The sequence below is a fragment of the Antechinus flavipes genome, chromosome 3, assembly GCF_016432865.1.
Source record: "Antechinus flavipes isolate AdamAnt ecotype Samford, QLD, Australia chromosome 3, AdamAnt_v2, whole genome shotgun sequence".
Classification (NCBI taxonomy): domain Eukaryota; kingdom Metazoa; phylum Chordata; class Mammalia; order Dasyuromorphia; family Dasyuridae; genus Antechinus; species Antechinus flavipes.
The window spans coordinates 230,374,235-230,393,904 of record NC_067400.1 but is presented as its reverse complement, the minus strand read 5'-3'; the positions used below and the strand labels follow the sequence as shown (position 1 = coordinate 230,393,904).

General features: G+C 34.8%; 1 protein-coding gene and 1 non-coding gene across 2 annotated transcripts in view; one reads left to right on the top strand and one right to left on the bottom strand.

The window, feature by feature from the left end:
• Window positions 1-19,670, bottom strand: part of OCA2 (OCA2 melanosomal transmembrane protein) — a 533,107-nt gene that overhangs the window by 354,358 nt on the left and 159,079 nt on the right. Inside the window, exons 15-17 of the mRNA XM_051990569.1 lie at window positions 17,817-17,964; window positions 9,376-9,433; window positions 4,892-5,000 (exon numbers count right to left, since the gene is read on the bottom strand). Coding sequence (XP_051846529.1) covers window positions 4,892-5,000; window positions 9,376-9,433; window positions 17,817-17,964 — 315 coding nt within the window. The remainder of the gene's footprint in view (window positions 1-4,891; window positions 5,001-9,375; window positions 9,434-17,816; window positions 17,965-19,670) is intronic.
• Window positions 116-218, top strand: LOC127558425 (U6 spliceosomal RNA). The gene has a single exon (XR_007952819.1). It is a non-coding gene; the product is annotated as a U6 spliceosomal RNA (small nuclear RNA).

The following is a 19,670-nucleotide window of genomic DNA, read 5'->3' as shown; positions in this document are numbered from 1 at the left end:
ATCTGATTCCCAAGTCAGTCCAATCTCATTTAGATAATAAGGAATTTGAGTAAATCAAGGTGATTTAGAGTCATCAATCATTCCATTTTCACAGTAGTAAAGGTTTGTACTGAGCTTGCTTTGACAGCACATACACTAACATTGGAACATTACAGAGAAGATTAACATGGCTCTTGCACAAGGAAGACACACAAATTCATGAAGAGTTCCATTTTTTAAAAATCACATGAGGGAGAGAGCTCTTCCATTTCAAGACCTTGGGGAAATTTTGGGAAGGTATTATAGAGGTGATGGGTCAAGTGGGCCTCTGCAGGATGGATAGGCTCAATATCATCAGGCGAGCAGGTTGTTCCAGGGCATGGACACAGTCTTAGCAAAGATGTAGAGAGGAAAAAGCTCAGGATGGGAATCCATCTAGCCATCTGACCCTATGTTGACAGAGTTAGCCATAGGACTCCAAGGTCTGCTTCTAAGTCTCACAATGTGTCTTCCTTTGCATATGGAAGAATTAGGTGGGGGCTCTTGACTATCCTGATTGCAGAGTGAAATTCAGTGAGTCCTCTGCATCCTGTCACCCCAGCATCAGTTTGGCTTTATATGGCTGATAGAATTTTTCTTCTGTGTCCAATGTGACCCAGGAATTTTGATTACGTGTGTCTATTGAAGATAGATGTTTGTCTATCTTCAAACATCCGAAAATGGCTCCCACTGTGGAATCATATGCTTCAAGGATTGTCAATTCTCGCCCAATGGTATTTCCTTTCTTTGTTTTATCTCCCTAGCAATAAATTGTAACCAAACAGTTATTATGGAGACAGCAACTTGTTTGAAAGGAAAGCTTTAAATTCAACTGTGAAGGGATTGCACTTAATTTTAGAATCAATTAGTAACCAGATATTAAGTGAGTGCCATCATTCCCTGTGTTCTCTGCCAAAGGGTTTACAATGGTAAACAAAATGTGACTCCTGCCTGTACAGAGCTTGCAATCTAGCTGAAGAAGTGATATTATCCCATTAAAGGATGAATACGTCTGAGCATAGGTACCTCAGAAGGCCAGAGAACAAAAAGTCTATAGGCCACAGACAGTGAAAAAAGCCCTAACTTGAGAGTTCAAGGAGCTCTGGGGCTCACTAGCTGCATAGTGTTGTGAAGCCCCTACCCCTTTCTGGGTCTAAGTTTCCTCATCTGTAAAAAAGGGGTGGACTAACTGATCTCTTAATGGCTGTTCCACCTATGAGTCCTTTGATGTGATGATCTTTTATTAAGGAGAAAACAGTTTCAGAGAAGGGGGTCTGTCAGATCATGAGCTCTGGATGACTCTCTAGTCATTTTTAGTAGTAACTGCTGCCAGTTCTGAGCCTTCATTTAATTACTTCCATTTAATTCAGCATACCTGTATTAATCATTTACTGTGTACAGGTCCTTTCCCACTTCCTTACTGACCCACTGTACAACCCTTGAGTGGTCACTATATCTCACTATTCCAGACTCAAAAAGAGCCTCTTTCAAAGGAGCCATCTGTCCTGATCCTAAAACCAAAACCAGGCAAGATGAGCCATTGGGTGCAATGTGATGAACTGAAGGGAGCCCATTTTTAAGATACTATCTTAGTAGCAGGGATAATGATGAGCTTTACAAGAATTGAACCACAGCTTTCAACTTAATACCACAAATATTTAGTTAGCATCCTACTACCCTCAAGGTACTCTCCCAGCTGTTGGGAATAGAAAAACCTATAATTAGTGATAATAATAAACACCCTCAGGTTACTTCTATTTCACTGAGGGATACAATGAATATCCAAAGAAGTAAATACAAAGTAATGCCATCTTTCTAGAGCAAGAGAGCTTTAATAACTGGAAAATGAGGGGAAAAAATAGGCCAGTGCTGGGTTTTGAAGAAAGCTAAGGATTGTTCAAGATAGAGTGAGGGAAGGAATGTTCCAGTAATTAAAATACCTTGGAACAGTGTCTTGCTGATAAAATGACTTTACAGTTTACCTAGCCTTCCTCAGATCGAAACAAAATATCAAACTTGATCCTTACCTTACAAATCAATATTCTCTGGAAATTGAGGGAATATCCATCAATTGGAGAATGACAGAATTAGTTATATATGAATGTAAAGGAATACTCTTCAGTGTGTGAGTCAGTTCATAGTTTGAAAAATTCAGGAAGATACTCTTAAAGTCACAAAAGAGTTTGATAGTTAATGGGCTAGTCTTTAAAGGACAATTAGAAATTGTTTGTGTATAGCCTAATATACTAAAAATTTGGGGCTTGGCTAGCAAGTTAGACACTAGGGTAACGAAGATACCATGGACAGCAATAGTAAAGTCAGAATTAGGAGATTCACAGTTAAGAAAAAAGCAAACGGAGCAGCTAGGTGGTGCAGTACATAAGTCACCAGTCCTGAAGTCAAGAGGACCTGAATTCAAATTTGATCTCAGATGCTTAACACTTCCTAGCTGTGTGATCCTGGGCAAGTCACTTGAATCCAATTGCCTCAGGTATTAAAAAAAAAAACCAAATAAGTTCAGTTTGGACTTAAAGAGTAAAAACTATGTAGTATATATAGTAAAGGTAACTAGAGATGTAAATATGTAGTGAAAGAAAGTGATAGATACTAAGAGATAGAGATTTAAAAATCCACACAGAAAAACAATAATGTGCTAACATATCTAAGAATCCAAAAGAAATAGAATATCTACAAAATATAAAATGTTCAGATTAAAAGAAAACTAAATCAGAATCTTAAATCACACAATTTCAGAAAAAGAAAAAGAACCAGTTGTAGAGGAATAATGACAGGGGAAAAAAAACAATCCCAGTCCGGATGGAATTCTATCAAATGTTTAAACATCACTTTATACCTGTTCTATAAAAATTATTCTGGAGGAGAGAGGGAGAGAGAAAATAAACTAGCAGGTTCGACTTATGAGACAAATATACCTAAACCAGACAGGAGCAAATCAAAGAAAGAAATCACAAAACAGTATAATTAATGCATATCTATTCTTAAATATTAATTAAAATTTTAGCAATAAGATTCAGTAACTTATCAAAAAATCATTTACCATGATCAAAAATTTATACTTGGGGTACATTATGATTAAACATTGGGAAAACAACATGATTAATCATATGAAAAACAAAAACATCTCAAACCTTTGGTTATATAAATAGATGCAGAAAAAGCTTTTAACCATAACATTCACATATACTAATAAAAACAAAACATTGAAAGTGTTGACATAAAAGGATTTTTAATGTAATATAAAGTAACATATCTAAAAAAATCTAGTATTATACACAAATAGAAACTACTATAAGTTTTCCAAAATACAAGAATAAAATAGACGCTCCCTTTCTTCACTGTTTTTATCATGAATATAAAAATCTTAACTATTACAAGAACAGAACCAAAAATTAAAGGCATGAAAATAGTTAAAGAAAGAGATAAAATTATCCCTCTATCTACTGAGAATATGATTATTTATTTAGAAAATTGAGGGGAGAGAGAGAGAGAGAGAGAGAGAGAGAGAGAGAGAGAGAGAGAGAGAGAGAGGAAGGAAGGAAGGAAGGAAGGAAGGAAGGAAGGAAGGAAGGAAGGAAGGAAGGAAGGAAGGAAGGAAGGAAGGAAGAAAAAGAAAAGCAAGAAAAATAAGGAATGAGGAAAAAGGGATCAGCTAAGGAAGAAAACTGATTTCTTTAAAAAAAAATTTTCTCAATAAAGAATAAATTATAATCTAGAATTGCTATTTCCTGCCCTTTATAGTCTTAAGAGTGTATGGTCAGACTAAAGTAAACTTTATAGTAAGTATGCCAAGCACAACACAGAAGTTGATTTTGGGGGATTTGGGGGGATTTCCTTGAACATCAGTCAAAGAAGGCTGAAAACCTGGGGTGGCCAGAGAAGATTAATTGGGCCTTTTTACATGGACATATCAACAATCCTCTGTGCTGTTCTGTAAGTAAACCTGAAATCCTCCTGTTGTATCAGCAACCATAAGATCTTATCAAGCTTTCACAGACATCCCTGAGCTAGGGATATTCCTTACTTTATGGAAAAGTCTGATCTTGATTGACAATATGCCAGATATTCTAAGTCAGGGATGCCTCCTTGCTTATGGCCTTATAATCCCCCTCACCAAACCCTTTCATGAGCCCAGTTCTAACTGCAGATCCTTATGCATTCACTCTCACTTGAGAGAAAGCTCACGTACAGCCTAATATTGTTTTGTTTTTCTTAAACTGAACTCTGGAAAAGGTTGACAATTTTTAAGGACATTCAGACCAGTCACTGCTATCATCTCTTCTTTTACTCTTTCTGACAGCTTCCATCTGTGCTTCTTCCTCAAAAAGGGTACAACCCTACTCAAAAAAAAAAAGAAAATCATATTTCTTCCTATTGAGAGAAGTAACTTCTTCACTTTCCTCCTCATGATGCTTTTACCTCACCCCCAAATAAGAAGATATAACCTCTCTTCCACCTCTGTCCTACTATGGAAAGGTTTCATCTCTAAACAGAATTTGAATGAATTGGTGGTGAAATGACAGAAGACTTAGGAATCACTGAATACTAATAATGTAAAATTTGAGGCAGCTATTTAGTAGCTAGAACACTGGGCCTAAAGTCAGGAAAACCTAAGTTCAAATGCTAACTATATAAACCTGGGCAAGTCTTTAACCTCTGTTTCCCTTAATGCATTAGGAAAGGAATTGGCAAAAAGGCTCTAATATTTTTGCCAAGAAATCTCTGTGGACAACATTGGCATGTGTCACAAATAGACACAACTCAACAGCAACCATGTGAAATTTGCCATCTTGTCTATATCAGATTCAATATCCATCAATAATAAAAATAAAAATAAATAAGTTATACTACTCACCAAGATCTAGGTGAATGCCTGGTACAAATGAATTGAGAAAGAACATGAAGATAACAAATCCCAGCACAGTCAGGCATTTGATGAGGAGAATTTTGTCTGCTATCCTATGCTGTGGAAAGAAAAACATAAGTATGTGACTCAAAATTTTAAAATATATTTTATTTTTACTAATACCTTTTATTTCAGAATTCATGCTTCCCTATTACTCTATCAATTGAGGAAGATATACAAAGAGAAGAGGAGGAGGAAACAGCTCAGCAACATTAATTAGCCAGCACTGGGGCTATATGACAACAGTGTTTTGGAATACTTCATACCTATATTCCTCTAACACTGCATTGGGGGAAAAATTCATTTTTCCACTATTCTCTAAAACCATTATGGGTTTAGTCATTATAATTTCACAGAATTCAGTTCCTTTGTTGTTGTTTTTTATTTTTACATCATTGTATTTGTAACACAAATCCCAAAGCCCATTGGTAAGGGACTCTCATTTTTCACTGGATACATACATCATGTTTGATGAAGGGTAGAACAGAATTTGTAAGAGGAGAGAGAAGAGCTCTAAGTTCTTCAAGTGTTTAGCTCTGCTTCAAATCTCATCAAGTGCCTTGAAGTTTATTCAGGCTCTATAGTTGCTTCTGGCACTTCTGGTTTCCAACTTTGAGAAGAAGACAGAAGGAGCCAAACCTACTTTAGGTACTGAAGAAAAAAGACTTTGGGAAGAAAATGCCATGAGAGGAAGTGGCAGTCTCTACCATGTCCTTATCCCCTACATTCCACAATGGAGACTTCAAGGAACTTCCTGGGATTTGGATAGGGTGGAGGTGTTTCCCTGCCTCAGTTTCCCTGAATTATTATGCTATACCTTGAAGAAAATATTATGGCCATCCCCCTTTTTTTTACCCCATTAAGCTCTGGTCACTCTCACATTCCAGTGAGTCATAAAACTCCAGATCTCTTATCTCAAATGCCTGGGTACTCACTGTGTTTTGCTCCTGACTCTGTGTCTCTTGCTATCAACTTTCTTGACCCCCAACCTGTCAGAACTAAGAAGTTATGATTCTTCCTGAAATTATGATTTACCCAGTGTTCTGCTCCCTGCCCCCTTGCCTTTGTTTCCCTGATAGCTGGAGCTCTATAAGTTTCTGGAATTATTTGCCCACTGCTGGATGCTTTGAGACAAGAAATCCATTCAGCTGGCTAGTTTCAGCTAGTCCAAATTTTCCACTATTAAAATATTAAAAACCTAATCTCTGTCTTGCCTCAGTTTCTCCAGCATTAAATCTCTTGGTGGAACTGAGTTACCTTTTTTCCTATAGGAGAACTCCTACAGTCTGCTGTAGGCCTTCTCTGATTTATGCTTGCTATGGACTTATTTAAATGGATTTCTTTGCTACCTGCTATCTTGTGTTCATTGTGGAGCTAGTATATGGGAAAAGAGTTAAGCTTTGGATTTAGAGATTGGGAGTCCTCCTTTACTCCATATTGAAGAATGATCAGAAGATAACTTGAACCTGAACACTGTATTTCCCGCTAGATTAATAATATTTAAGGGAACAGGTAGATATAATTCTACCCCAGCACCCTCTTTCTCTGAAACAAGCAGAGTGAGAAAACTTCTGGGTCCAAACACCTGCTTCTCCTCTTGTAAGAATTAAAGTCTCTCTGAAGATGGGTAAGGGAGAAAGAAGCTAAATGACATCTCCATGCTACAAGTAAGTGACAGCCCTCTCTATATAGTCACTGTGCATGTAGTTTTCTGTTTCTGTTTCCAATGTTTTGTGTCAGTGCATATGTCTTCCCATCAATGCCATCATTACGGAAAGATATCAAGCTATTTAGGTTTTTCTTTCCTTTTTTTTTTAATTTGCTATTTTTTTTTTTAGGTTTTTCCTAAGAATTAGGCACTTGTTTTGTTTCCAGTTCTTTGCCCCCACCAAAAGTGTTGCTGTGAAAATTTTGAATGTCGTTGGCATCTACACCTACCAATAGGATCTCTGGGTCAAAAGGTATAGACACATTTTTAAGCATATTCCAAACAGGAAATTTATTCTTAAAGCCTTCCTAATCTAAAGCAGTACCATAACTTTCTTCTTTAAAAAGTGAGGATTACATACAGAAAGGGGGGAAATTAGAAATTTAATTAATTAATTAATTGAATTCAAAAAGTAGATAAAATTTGTTAAAAGAAAAAGATAAAAATTAAGTGTAATTTTAAAAACATGAGAAAGCAAATAGTGATTTAGAAATTGAGGTAGACTAAAAAGATGTGAAAAAAGTACATTTTCACTATGTAGTACAGAAAACCTTTGAAGTACAATCTGTCCTTGTCCCCCAGCACAACACTATAAAAGAGCACTGTTCTGGTTTCTTTGCAATAGCAAAGGTATCCTTAAACAGACAAGTACCATTAGATCAAGTGGGGAATTTAAAGGTTTTCCACAAATGCCTGGATGGTTGTATATATTCAGTTCAACATTCTTCCTACTTTGCAGAATACAATGCCATGACTTCACAGTTCCCAAGAGAAGCAAACCTTCCAGGAGAAGGTTAGCAAAGTGTCCACTGCTGAGTAAAGCAGTGTAAGCTATTTGCCTACTAGTTGTTAGAGACATTTGTCATCTATCAATTTTCAAAGACCACAGATTTTAGGAGCAAGGACAGAGTCTGGAAAAAGATTAAAAAGGGCATTTTCACAGAACAAACAGGAGTCTGGGTGGGGCAGAGAAACCAGAATGTTTTTACCTGCTAAATGTTCATACCCTACCACTTTTAATTAATTTTAATTTATGAGATTGGCATTCCCACAATGATGACACTGAAAAGCAACTCTATTTGTTCCCTATTAAAGTCATCCCAGAAATGAAAAACAATTTTTCCATCTCTCTGGTCAGACAAAGATTTGAGATTGCAGTTTAACTTCTGCCAGTACAAACAAAAATATTTACAGAGAAGCTGTATTCATCCAAGGGACTTATGAAAGAAACAGGGAACAAATATGCAGTTCTCTTGCTTGGGACTTTTGCCTGAAGCAACAACAAACCTTTAAGACTTATAGCAGAGAATGGTGTCCCATCTTTGCCTCTGTTAGCCCAAGCCTACCAGAAATGCACTTGTAGAAGGGTAAGAGAAATCTAATGAATTATTATCTATTAATGAATAGATGAGGTAGCATCCTTCATTGTCTGATTCCTTGGGCAACAAAAAAGCACCTGAGCCAAAGAAAATCTCTGTCATCTGCTGTTCTGATTCCTAAAATGGTTTTACCTGGGAACAGAGCTTTTTATTTAGGTATCAGCTATACATAGAAGAGAAAAAAGTGTTAAATTCACACTGAGCTTTAAATAATGCTAAATTTAAGAATCTGAGTGGTGTCAGGACCATCTGGGTTCAAATTTGACCTCAGCCACTTAACATTTACTAGCTAGGTACACCTCTGGGAAAGTTACTTAACCCCAATTGCCTTGCCAAAAAAAATCTAAGAATTTGGTCAAATCCTGGCTCAGCTATGTGACCTATTCAGGTCACTTAATCTTCATAGTCTTCAGTTTTCTTATAAGTAAAATAAGAATGATGAATTAGATGATCTGTTGGTCTCTAAATCTATGATTCTATGGTATAAGATCAGTTTGAAAATTTTGATGGATGACAAAGTATGAAAAGGCAGAGTGGATTGGAGAATGGTAAATAAAATAGACATCAGAGCAAAGAGAAATTTTTCATATTCATGAATTTAACTAGAATTCAATGTGTTCTAAAGCATTTTTAAGCTATTAGGTATAATATGTAATATATGCTATTCAACAAATGGAACACAACCTACTCCCTTCAAATACATAACAACTTCTCAGTAAAAAAGACCAAAATTGTAATTTTTTTCTTTAAACAAATATCTGGTTTCTCTTTAATCAGGCCATATTGGGAGTATTATTTTATAAAGTTTTTTTTCTTTCTATCCACATACTAAAATTTCTTTAGGTAATGATAATTATTGGCATCCTCTGCCACAATGTTTTATAAGTGAGTTTCTATTCTAAATCAATATCACTCTTGGCTGCCATATCCCTCCACTTAGCATAAAGATCAAGTATTTTTTGTCTAAGGAAGTTTCTAGGTTCTTTAGGCCTACTCTTGTGACTGGTTTACATTAATTCAATGTTTCCACTTGATTCATTTAAAATCTTTTTGGGATTTAAAACCCTAAAGTCCTTCATTATAAAGCATTTTGACCCAAAATTGGTCCTACTGACTTGGACTCCAGTTTTTGTTATGTACCTTCTATAAATATTTAACACTTATCTTCTATCTAACATGGAAGACACAGATACTTACCCTTGCCTCTCCTCCTACCCCCATCAGAAAAAAAGCAACATAGTACTAGATATTTTATAGTACTCTGTGGATATGTTAGGAAATGAGTATCCCTTTGTGTATGCTTGAAGAATTCTTTTAAAATAAGATATGTTCTCATTATTATTTACCTTTTTTTGTAGCTCCTGGATATTTGTCTCCCAGTTTTTATCTTCTTGGGAAATTTGTCTAAAAGAGAAAGTGACATTTATTATGTTTCCTGTAACACTAAACAGTCAAGTAAAACCTATTTTAATCAACAGAATTTTTAAGATCTTCCTTAGAGAGTTTGCTAACTTCTAGTCACCTTTTAAATCTTGTCCCCTCACCAGTTAACTTGACTTTTTCTTCCTCTGAAATTTAATTTCATATCATTTTTAGGCAAAAACATTGGATGTGTAATTCCATGAGTCATTCATTCTCAACATTATTCAATTTTCATCTTATGAAGGAATTTTCAAATCTCAACTAGATTATCACTAAAATAAAATTCTCATCTTAATGCTCAAGGAACTTTGCTGTTAGCACTAATGGATTTTTGTATTAATGCATCCTGTCTCAAGTATCTTCAATAGAACATCAAAATGATATCTGTGCAGGAGTAAAAAGTAACTAAAAGAGACACTGGTTGGTATTTTCCATTTTAGGTGGAGAGTTAATCAATGCTATCAACTCTAAAGTATATTGAAATATTTGTTTTGCCTTAGGTTGTAAAGAAACTTATTATCCATTTGCTTCTGTCACTAACAAGTCCTATCAAAGTGCTCTGAACACCTTAGATGCTTAATCAGTATTTGTTGAGGTGATCTGAATTTGTCACCATGTCTTTAGATAAGTTACCAATATACAGAGCAACAAGATAGAACAATGGATAGAGTGCTGGACCAGGAGTCAGAAAGACCTGAAATTTACTAATTGTCTGATACTGCTTAAGCCAGTTTTCCTCTATTTGCTCCAATTTTTTCATATGTAAAATGGGAATAATAATATCACCTCCTTCACAGGGTTGTAGTGAGGATTAAATGATATGATAATTGCAAAGTGCTTATTGCACAGTGCCTAACATATTAATTATATAAATATTAATTATTATTCTTAAGAGAAATGAACCTCAGTGCTCAAATCTAATCTGTATCTAAAAAGGAATTCTTCCTGCAACATGGCTGATCATGGACTCCAACACCTCCAAAGAGCCAGAACACAATGCTTCCAAAACTAACCTATTCTATTTTTGGATAGTCCTAGTTACTACCTTGGGGCAAGACATTTTTCCTCATATCAAAATTAAAGTCATCCCAGAAATGAAAAACAATTTTTCCATCTCTCTGGTCAGACAAAGATTTATTCAATCTGCCCTAGTGTTCTAGCCTGATGGTGTCAAATTCAAATGGAAACAAAAGCCACCAGGCCATATGTAAGGATCTCTACAGGCTTTTTATGATGTATTTTTAAAAATGTAACAGTATGTTTTACTATACTTTCACTTATTTTGTTAAAACACTTCACAATTACATTTCAATCTGGCTTGGTCAGGATCCCTGGAAGCATACTTGACTTGACATGTCCATTCTAGCCTTTGTCCAGCTCTTTTTAAATCCTAACTTTGTGAACTCAGAGTAAACTCAGCTTTATGTCCTCTATAATTTTAATAAGTATACAATCTTTGCATTTTTCCTATTCATTGATGACAATTGTTAAATAGCAGAGGACTAGAAAAAGATCTCTGAAATGCTTCTCTGACAACTTGATCTCAAAGCATCAGTAACTATTTTCAGGTATGGACATTCAACCAATTATGAATGTGCCTAATTATATCATTGTTTAATCCAAAGCTTCTTGAACTTTTTCACCTCATGACTCCTTTCACCCAAGAAATTGTTATATGACCCTGAGTATGTATAAATAATAGATTACCTAACATTTACTGATAATAAATCATAAAGAAATTAATTTTAAAACAATTCTTTGGTATACATGGAATTTCACCATTTATTAAAAATAAAAGCAAATTTACATACTAATGTGATGGCTATGCTTTTTTAATTTTACATAAATAATTAAATCTTGGTGGAATATTTGATACCCTTTACTGTTGCCAATTTTTTCATACCCCCATATTCAATTACATGCTTACATATGGGGTTGTAGCCTAGAGTTTAAGCAGATTTGATTTAGTTCCTATCTCTGCGTCTCTTCCACAAGAATAGCAAGAGATACCAGATCAATGTTTTGCAAAAATCAAGGTAACCTGTATTCTTAGCTTTCCCTGATTTATCAGCTGAATAATTTATTTTTAAGCGGAAATCATTTTAGAAAGTATGGTCTGTTCTTGATTAAATCATGCTGACTCTTTTTTGATTGTTGCTTCTTTTGCTAGATATTCACTAACCATTCTAATATGTTCCAAAATTTTTCCAGAAATTGAAGGTAAGTTTATTGCCCTATGGTTAATATAATCCAATCTCTTCTGTTTTGAAAATCAGATTAGTCCCTCTCCAATCTTGCAAGACCTCTCGTATTCTTTATATATTTTTAAAAGACTACTATCAATTGTTTAGCATTCATGTCTGTCTACCAATTGGTTCCGTATCCGATGACATAATCTGACCAGGTGATGAGCTTATTAAGGTAACTGTGTTCTCTTTATCGTTATTCATTATTCATTTTTTTACCTCCAATTTGAAGATTATTGTTCTTGACAAAGGAAATCAGTGTAATATAAGAATTGAGAAACACTGACTTTAGTCATCAATCCTGAGCAGGGTCTTGCTCCTTTTGAGACTAACCTATTCTTTAATATAATTAGGAAAAATTCTTGTTTTTTTCTTTAGCTTTCTTCACTTATACCAACTCATTTTAGGACTCTTGATACTATTTAAACAGGATCATTACATACTTTTATATTCATCTTCTTTTACCTGAACCTTGCTTCCATCTCTGTACATATCTTTTAAAATTTATGTTGGCTTGTGAATATCCTATTCATCTACATTCATCATTTCAGATGACTCCACTTTTTTCTCCTTGGTTTCTTTATCTTTAAAATAAGAGGCTGAACTAAATGATCTCTACAATTCCTTCCAGCTCTAAAAAATTTGTGATTTTATATCCCATAGAAGAAGAGTTCATGAGAATTCACTGGTTAATTAAGATTTTTTTTATATGTATGCTTATTTTTAGTCAATTTCCAAAGCCAAAGTAAACAGCATATTTATTATAAAAGACTATGTGAGAGAAGCCAAACAGTATAGATAAAGGGAACCTAAGTAAAGACATTCAAGATAGAATTTTCTCAATTTTTTATTGAGAAGATTTAGGGGCTATTTTGTATTCCAATTCTGAAAGATTTGGGTTACCAACATCTGACTGTACTGGATGAAGTTTACCATCCTGCCTGTAACGCAAGCTATCTATCTATCCTGAGTAAAATTAGAATGGTCTTTCCTGACCCGATTATTTTTAAAAAATGGTATCCTGTCCTTAGATCTTCTTTAGGATTTGTAACATTTTATCTGCAAGACTACTTTATAGTTATCATAAATTTCAGTGTGCAAGATTCAAAGTTTTATCTCCCAGTCTTGAAGCCTAGAAAATGGTTAAACTGCCGAACTCCTTTAGTGAGTCTTTTGCAATTTCCACATTTCATATTTTCTGCTTGAGATCAGCATTACACTTTTATTTCTAGTTTGGTTGTCCTGGTTACAGGCTATCCTAGAAGGTATGCTTTCTACAATTTCTGCATGTAAAATAATTCTTCACTGCTCTGGGATTAACAATACATGCACAAAAAATCCATCTGCATTGTCCTAGATGAATTTTCCGTTCCACCCTATGTCCAAGGCCCTGAATTAAGTTTATACCCCCTAGAATGCTTCTTCCATCTGTTATTTCTAGAACCAAGACAAGTGGGAGTTATTTCAGTCAACAGAACCATTTAAAGTTAACTGCTGCTTTTCAACTTGAATTCAATAAGCTAGTACCAGGTTAAGAATTTAACATAGTATGTGCATTCTTTTGACCTTCCTTTTTTTTTTATTACTATTTGAGCTTAAATTTTTAAGAAACTTCTGCAGTTAGTCAGTGTATCATAATCTCAATTTTACAACATCTTTATTTCTCTCACAGAATTCTCAAGGGAAAAAATAACTTCCCTACATTTCATTGAAAACCTATTCTAATCATCATGGTAACAGGGCTTTGTTCCTGGGTTTTCAAGGGCTGTAACAGCATAGTAGACATTTTTTCAGTTCCTCCAAGCTAGAAAAGTATGAGCCTGATAAGAAACTATCTATCTACATATGCATATATATTTAGATAGAGAGATAGATAGATAGATAGATAGATATACTAGATAGATAGTATATATATATATATATATATATATGTTGTTATCCATAGATTATCCTAAATTCACCATTTGGTAGGCTTGTTTTAGCAAATCTCAGTGAAGGGAGCAGAGAAGGAATGTCATATTAATAAAATCATAAATCTTTGGACATACTAATCAAAGAACTTTAAAAATAATCCAAGGACTGTCAGATCTTTGCTGAGAGAGACAGGGGTAAAGAACACCAGTAAAGGGAGAAAGATAAAACATGAAAACAAATAGTTCCAATGCACAGACTTGTGTCTAGGGACTTACTGGGCTCATCTGCTTCACCTTTGCCATGATATATCTTTGAAATGGCTTGGGAGAAACAATATCTGCAGGTGACTTTGTAGGAGCCAGCACTAGTTACACAAAAGTCACTGAACATTTTTTTCTAACTCTTTTTTTTTCAAGGTTCTTCATTTTATTTTATTCCATTATAGCAAGTTTATTTATTTTTAATATACATTGCTTTATGAATCATGTTGGGAGAGAAAAATCAGAGTAAAAGAGAAAAACCATAGGAGAGATTTTAAAAAAACAGAAAAAAAAGTGAACATAGCATGTGATGATTTACATTCAGCCTCCTTAGATTTATTTCTGGAGGAAAAGGAAAATTAACCATACAATCTCCCTAATTTTTTTTTCTTGATGCAGATAGAATTTTCTGTCCAAAGTCTATTGGGATTGCTTTATATCACTGAACTTCTGAGAAGAATTAAGCCTTTCATAGTTGATCATCATTCATTTTTGCTATAATTGTGTACAATATATTCCTGGTTCTGCTTCTTTTGTTCAGCATTAGTTCATGTAAATGTGGATCCTTTTCCCTCCTTTAGGACTTCCTTGGGATACAGATCTAGTAACGGTACTGCTGGGTCAAAGGGTATATGCAATTTTATAGCCCTTTTGGCACAGTTCCAGATTGCTGTTCAGAATTGTTGGATCATTTCACAACTCTACCAACAATGTATTAGTGTCCCAGTTTTCCCATATCCCCTCCAACATTTATCATTATCTTTTCCTGTCATCTTAGCCAATCTGAGAAGTGTGAGATGGGTCAGTGGACATTTTTCAAAGTGAAAATAAGAGACACAAGGGATAGCTACATGGCTTAATGTTTAGAGTACTGGTTCCCAAGTCAGAAGGACCTGAGTTCAAATCTAGCCTCTGACATTTAATACTTAGTAGATGTGTAACCCTAAACAAGTCATTTAGCCCCAATTAACTAACCCAACAAAAAAGAGAGTAGAATAAAATGAAAGATATAGAATGGTAGTGGGGATGGTCTGTTTCCCTCCAACCTTTAGCTATTGCTTTAACCAAGAACTAAAAACTCCTCTAGCAAGAAAAGCCAGAAGACCTGATCAATGCAAATGTCCTTTTTGTGAGGGCCACAGAATTAGTTAGTTCCTGTCCAGTCAAGGTCATGTGTGCATACACGGCAAGCAGGACAACTGGCAAGTCAAAAAGAATCCCATCTTCAAACGGGTACTGGCTGCATTAGATGAGCAGATCCTTCTCCTCCTAGAGTGCAGGAGGAGTCTACAAATTTTGACCATAAATGTCTCATGGAATCTCAGTCACCTACTACATGGAGAAAGTGACTAGAGACATGAAAATTACTTCCAGGGGTTGGTATACCTGGATAATTTTTTTAATTTTTCAAAAGATTATGGAAGAACATGGAGGGTTTATTAAAGTGATACATCAACTGTATGATGCTAATCCTAAGCTATCAGTTGACAAGTGTTAGTGATGATAATAATGATAATAACTAATTTGTATACAACTCATAAGGTTTACTTTATATATTACCTCATCTGCTTTGCAATTTCCATCACCTAGTACCTTAATAGTACCCTCTTTGGCTAAAATATGGATTATTTGGAAAGAAGTAAATGGTAAGAAATATATTACTTTTGCCTACTCACTAAATAAAGACACATCAGGAAATTTTAAAAAATTATCATCCTGTCAATTAAGAACAGCAATAAGGACTCAAAAAGCCTCTTTGCCTGTTGATAAAAATGGGAAGTTTGAATATCAACTAGCAGGCAATAGTCACCTTTGCATGAGTCCTTAACACCATCACATGATGGTCCATAATAGCATCAGTCCTTAATACTAAGCCATGCTTCAGGTCTGAGCTCTTTTGATCCCCAACTTCTGACCCAACTTGTTCCAATCATGAAACTCTATAAAAACGTACACCACTTCACCCATGTTGAGCACCTCTAGATCCTATCCAGGATCTAAACAGATTGGGTTGCAATCTCTGACCATTCTCTGACTCTTCTTGATTTGTGTGAATATTCTTCTCCTTCCCAACAACTCTCGACCCAAACCTCACTTGGTGAACTTTCCCTCTATCTGTTTCAGCTTCTTACAAAATTTTAGTTTGTTTGAAGGTGCTGTATCTCTCAATCATACTACCTCTTTTAAGAAGTATGGATCAGCTTTTAAGGCTGCAACTATAGTTTCAATAGCTGTAGATATTCCCCAGATTTTTTTTTTACTTAAGATATCAAAAAAACAAGGATTAAAAATTGGGAAACATACCCTCTTCCCCATAACAGAACTGTGCCCAGGAGTCACAAGTCTTTGAACTTGGCACATAATTGAATATTATCACTTTTCTCCTAACTGGACTTTGGTATTCTAAACTTTTTTGAGTCTATGTTAAAGAAAGACAGGGAATACATAATGGGGCTAAGTTTTGAGAATCTTTGAATGACAAACAGAAGAATTTATATTTGATGCTGGAGTTAGCAGGAGCCATTAGAGATCATTTAGAGGGGTGAGATAACATGGTCAGAAGGGAGGGAAAGTCTTTGGGCATCAGTATACAAAATAGATTTGAAAGGGAAAAGAGTAGAGGAAAGGAGACCAGTTAGGAGACTATTGCAACAATTCAGATAAGGAATGATGAGAAAAAATTACTCATTAGTGAAAAGAGAGGAAGAGGCAGATATGAAGATGTTGGAGAAATAGTCACCAAGTCTTGGTGACTAATTAGATATGTAAGGTGAGGGATGTTGAATAGACAAGAATAACTCTGAAGTCTGAAGTTCAAACATAGTTAGTTAGAAAAATGGTAGTTCCTTAGACATTAAGACAGGAATTCAAAAAAAAGGAATGTTTTAAATGAAGTAGAAAGGGTTATAACTTTCTCTTCTCCTTCCTCTTATTCTTTCCTTCTCTTTCTTCCCTTCCCTCCTTTTCTCTCTTTCTTCCTGTTTCTTCTTTATCTTCTCTCTCTCTGTCTATTTTTCTCTCACTGTCTCTGTCTCTCTGTCTCTGTCTCTTTTTTTCTGTCTTTCTCTGTCTCTGTCTCTCGCTTTCTCTCTCTCTCTCTTTCTCTCTCACTCTTATTCTCTCTCTCTCTCTCTTTCTCTCTCTCTCTGTCTCTCTCTCTCTCTCTTTCTCTCTCTCTCTCTCTCTCTCTCTCTCTCTCACACACACACACACACACACACACACACACACACACACACCTGTCTTGTTACTGATGCTTCCTGCATGCATAAATCTTTGCAGTGACCTGGAAATTGAAGAAAGTTCAAATGAATTTTCTTACCATAACCAGAGAGTCTAAGTTTGAAAGCAAAAAATCTTGAAGCAGAAACAAAGGAGTTTAAATGACAGGTTCAAAGTAAGCCCCGGGGCTCTTCTAGCTTTTTACTGGTTTGTTAGGTATAGCTGTGTGTCTTCTGTGTCAGAGTAGCTGAAATACCATCAGGACAATGATTTAAAAAAAAAAAAAAAAAAAAGCGAAGTCCTCTCTATATTACAACTGCAATTCGGTAGAAGACCAAAAGATGGCAGCAGAGAGCAACAGAGAACTTGACTGAAGAGAGCTGTCCAGCTCTCAGATACTGAAAGATTTCAAGACTCAGGCTACATATACATAGTGGATTAGGAGACAAAGTGTTATATGGGTAGAAGTCAGATATTTCCAGTCAAATTTTGGTTTATTTTTGGGATTCTCACATTAAAGAGTGATATCAAAGGGTTTGATTTTGTTTTTTGCTTTTTAAAATTCCTCAGCATTTGTTTTTTAGATTAAGGTCACATCTCACTAGAAACTCTTCAACAGAAACCTAATGTCACAATTCCAATGGGGCTCAGTTGGCATTTACATTGGGAAAAGAAATTATTATAAAGGTAATAAATGCTGTGACCATGATTGATCAACTTTACCTTTGGAATGTTTTGAGCTTCTTCTTGAGCAAAAATTCCAATGTTAAAACCTTCTGCATCAGGAGGCATTTCACTGCTGTCTCTTCCCTACTAGCAGGATTAATTCGTTGTGCTGTCAACTTCCAAACATGGATTTCATGTTTCAATTCTAAGAAGAGATGAAAGCACAGTAATATTGAGTCATATATTCAAAACAGGTCATCTGGTAAAGCAAAGTCTGAAAAATACAAACACTTAAATAACATTTTGATCTATAAAGCCACCTGACTAATAATAGACCAAACATTCAAACCAAATGAAATACAAAATAAATTAAAGAAAATAAAGTGAAAATCAGCTCTTCTTGAAAGTCTGCATTTCTCATTTTGCTGTTTTCCCTACAGCAAACAATAAAGATTTTTTAATAACTTTCTTAATGAAGTAATGCAATTGAAAATATAAGGCTAAGAGTGAAATTACTTTGATAGACTCAATAAATGACAATCTTTAAGAGTATGTTTTTGTTTATTTGTTTTCTAGTTGTAGTAGTTCTCTGAACCACACTCAAAAGATCTGCTTTTAGCCAAGATCTTTAACTTTCTTATTTGAGGCATTCTAAGGGATCTTAATCCTTGAGGAATTTTAGAAATGGAACTGACTTATCAGGGACAAGACGTCTCATTGAGGTTCCACAGTGACAACCTTTTAATATGACTTCTGGTAGCAGGCAATATATAAAAAATCCAGTTCACTTAACTTTGGATATTTCACCAACTCACTTTTTCCCTTCCTTTTCACTGTTACATGCCACTTATCTTAAAATTTTAAGGGGAGGAGATTTTAATTGAAAGGCCATTGAAGGCAGGCTAATGTTGGTGAAATGTTAAAATTAGCATAAGGTTACTCAAGTCAAGCTGTAAGTGTACTCTATTTTCTGTAGTACATTCCGGCTGACATTGATGAGCTGTGAGGGAAAAACTATAAATAACATTTTGTCTACATGTAATTTTCTTCTTATGGGTTTAAAATGTTTCATTGAAGTGGAAGTTTCCCTTGAGCTGACCTTTTATGTACTATGTAACTGCCTCACAATGTGCATTAAGAGAGAAATAATTCAATTGCTCCTTCTTCCTATTCTACCTTCTACCTCTCAGTCCTTCAAGGGAAAAAGAATTCTTCCTTGAATTCCTTCCATTGTTTTGCCTGGACCTATTCTTTGTTTTTATGTTGCCCTGTTTTACCAGATTTTTTGAATAGTTGTTTTTGTCTTAATGAAATCATGAGCTCTTTGATGACAAGAATTGTATGACATATACCTTTGTATTCATAGTGTGATAATAATTCCCAATCTTTGATTTCCTTTTATTAATTGTTATTATTTGAAGGAAAGTCAGGGCCATTTTTTTTAGTTAGGAGGCTACTGAAGTAGATGAAACCTGTCCTTTGGGAAGTGAAAATTTATTTAAGATCTTAAACATTTCTCAGATAAGAAATCAAAAAAGGAATCAGGGCTTCCCCAAGTAATTCGACTTATCATATTTGAGAAAAATTCTCTTGACAACCAACTCTGTAGGTATATAAATCTTCTCTTTCAATCATCCCACTGTGGACCCTCTAAATGTAATTTATTAGTTAGTTGACTTAATTTACCAATGGAATCCAATTAATTAGGTTTGTTTCCTAAGGGGATGTATGTGATTAGAACTCTATTATTCAACTTTTATGAAATTGAAGCATGGGGTTATGAATCTGTGATTTTTAGGATTTTTTTTCCTTTTTGCTTTTATGACCTAAGAGGATATATAAGATTACAATATATAAAAGAATTAATTCTTTTTCTTTGATGTAATTTGTCTATAAGAAGCCTTGTAAGAA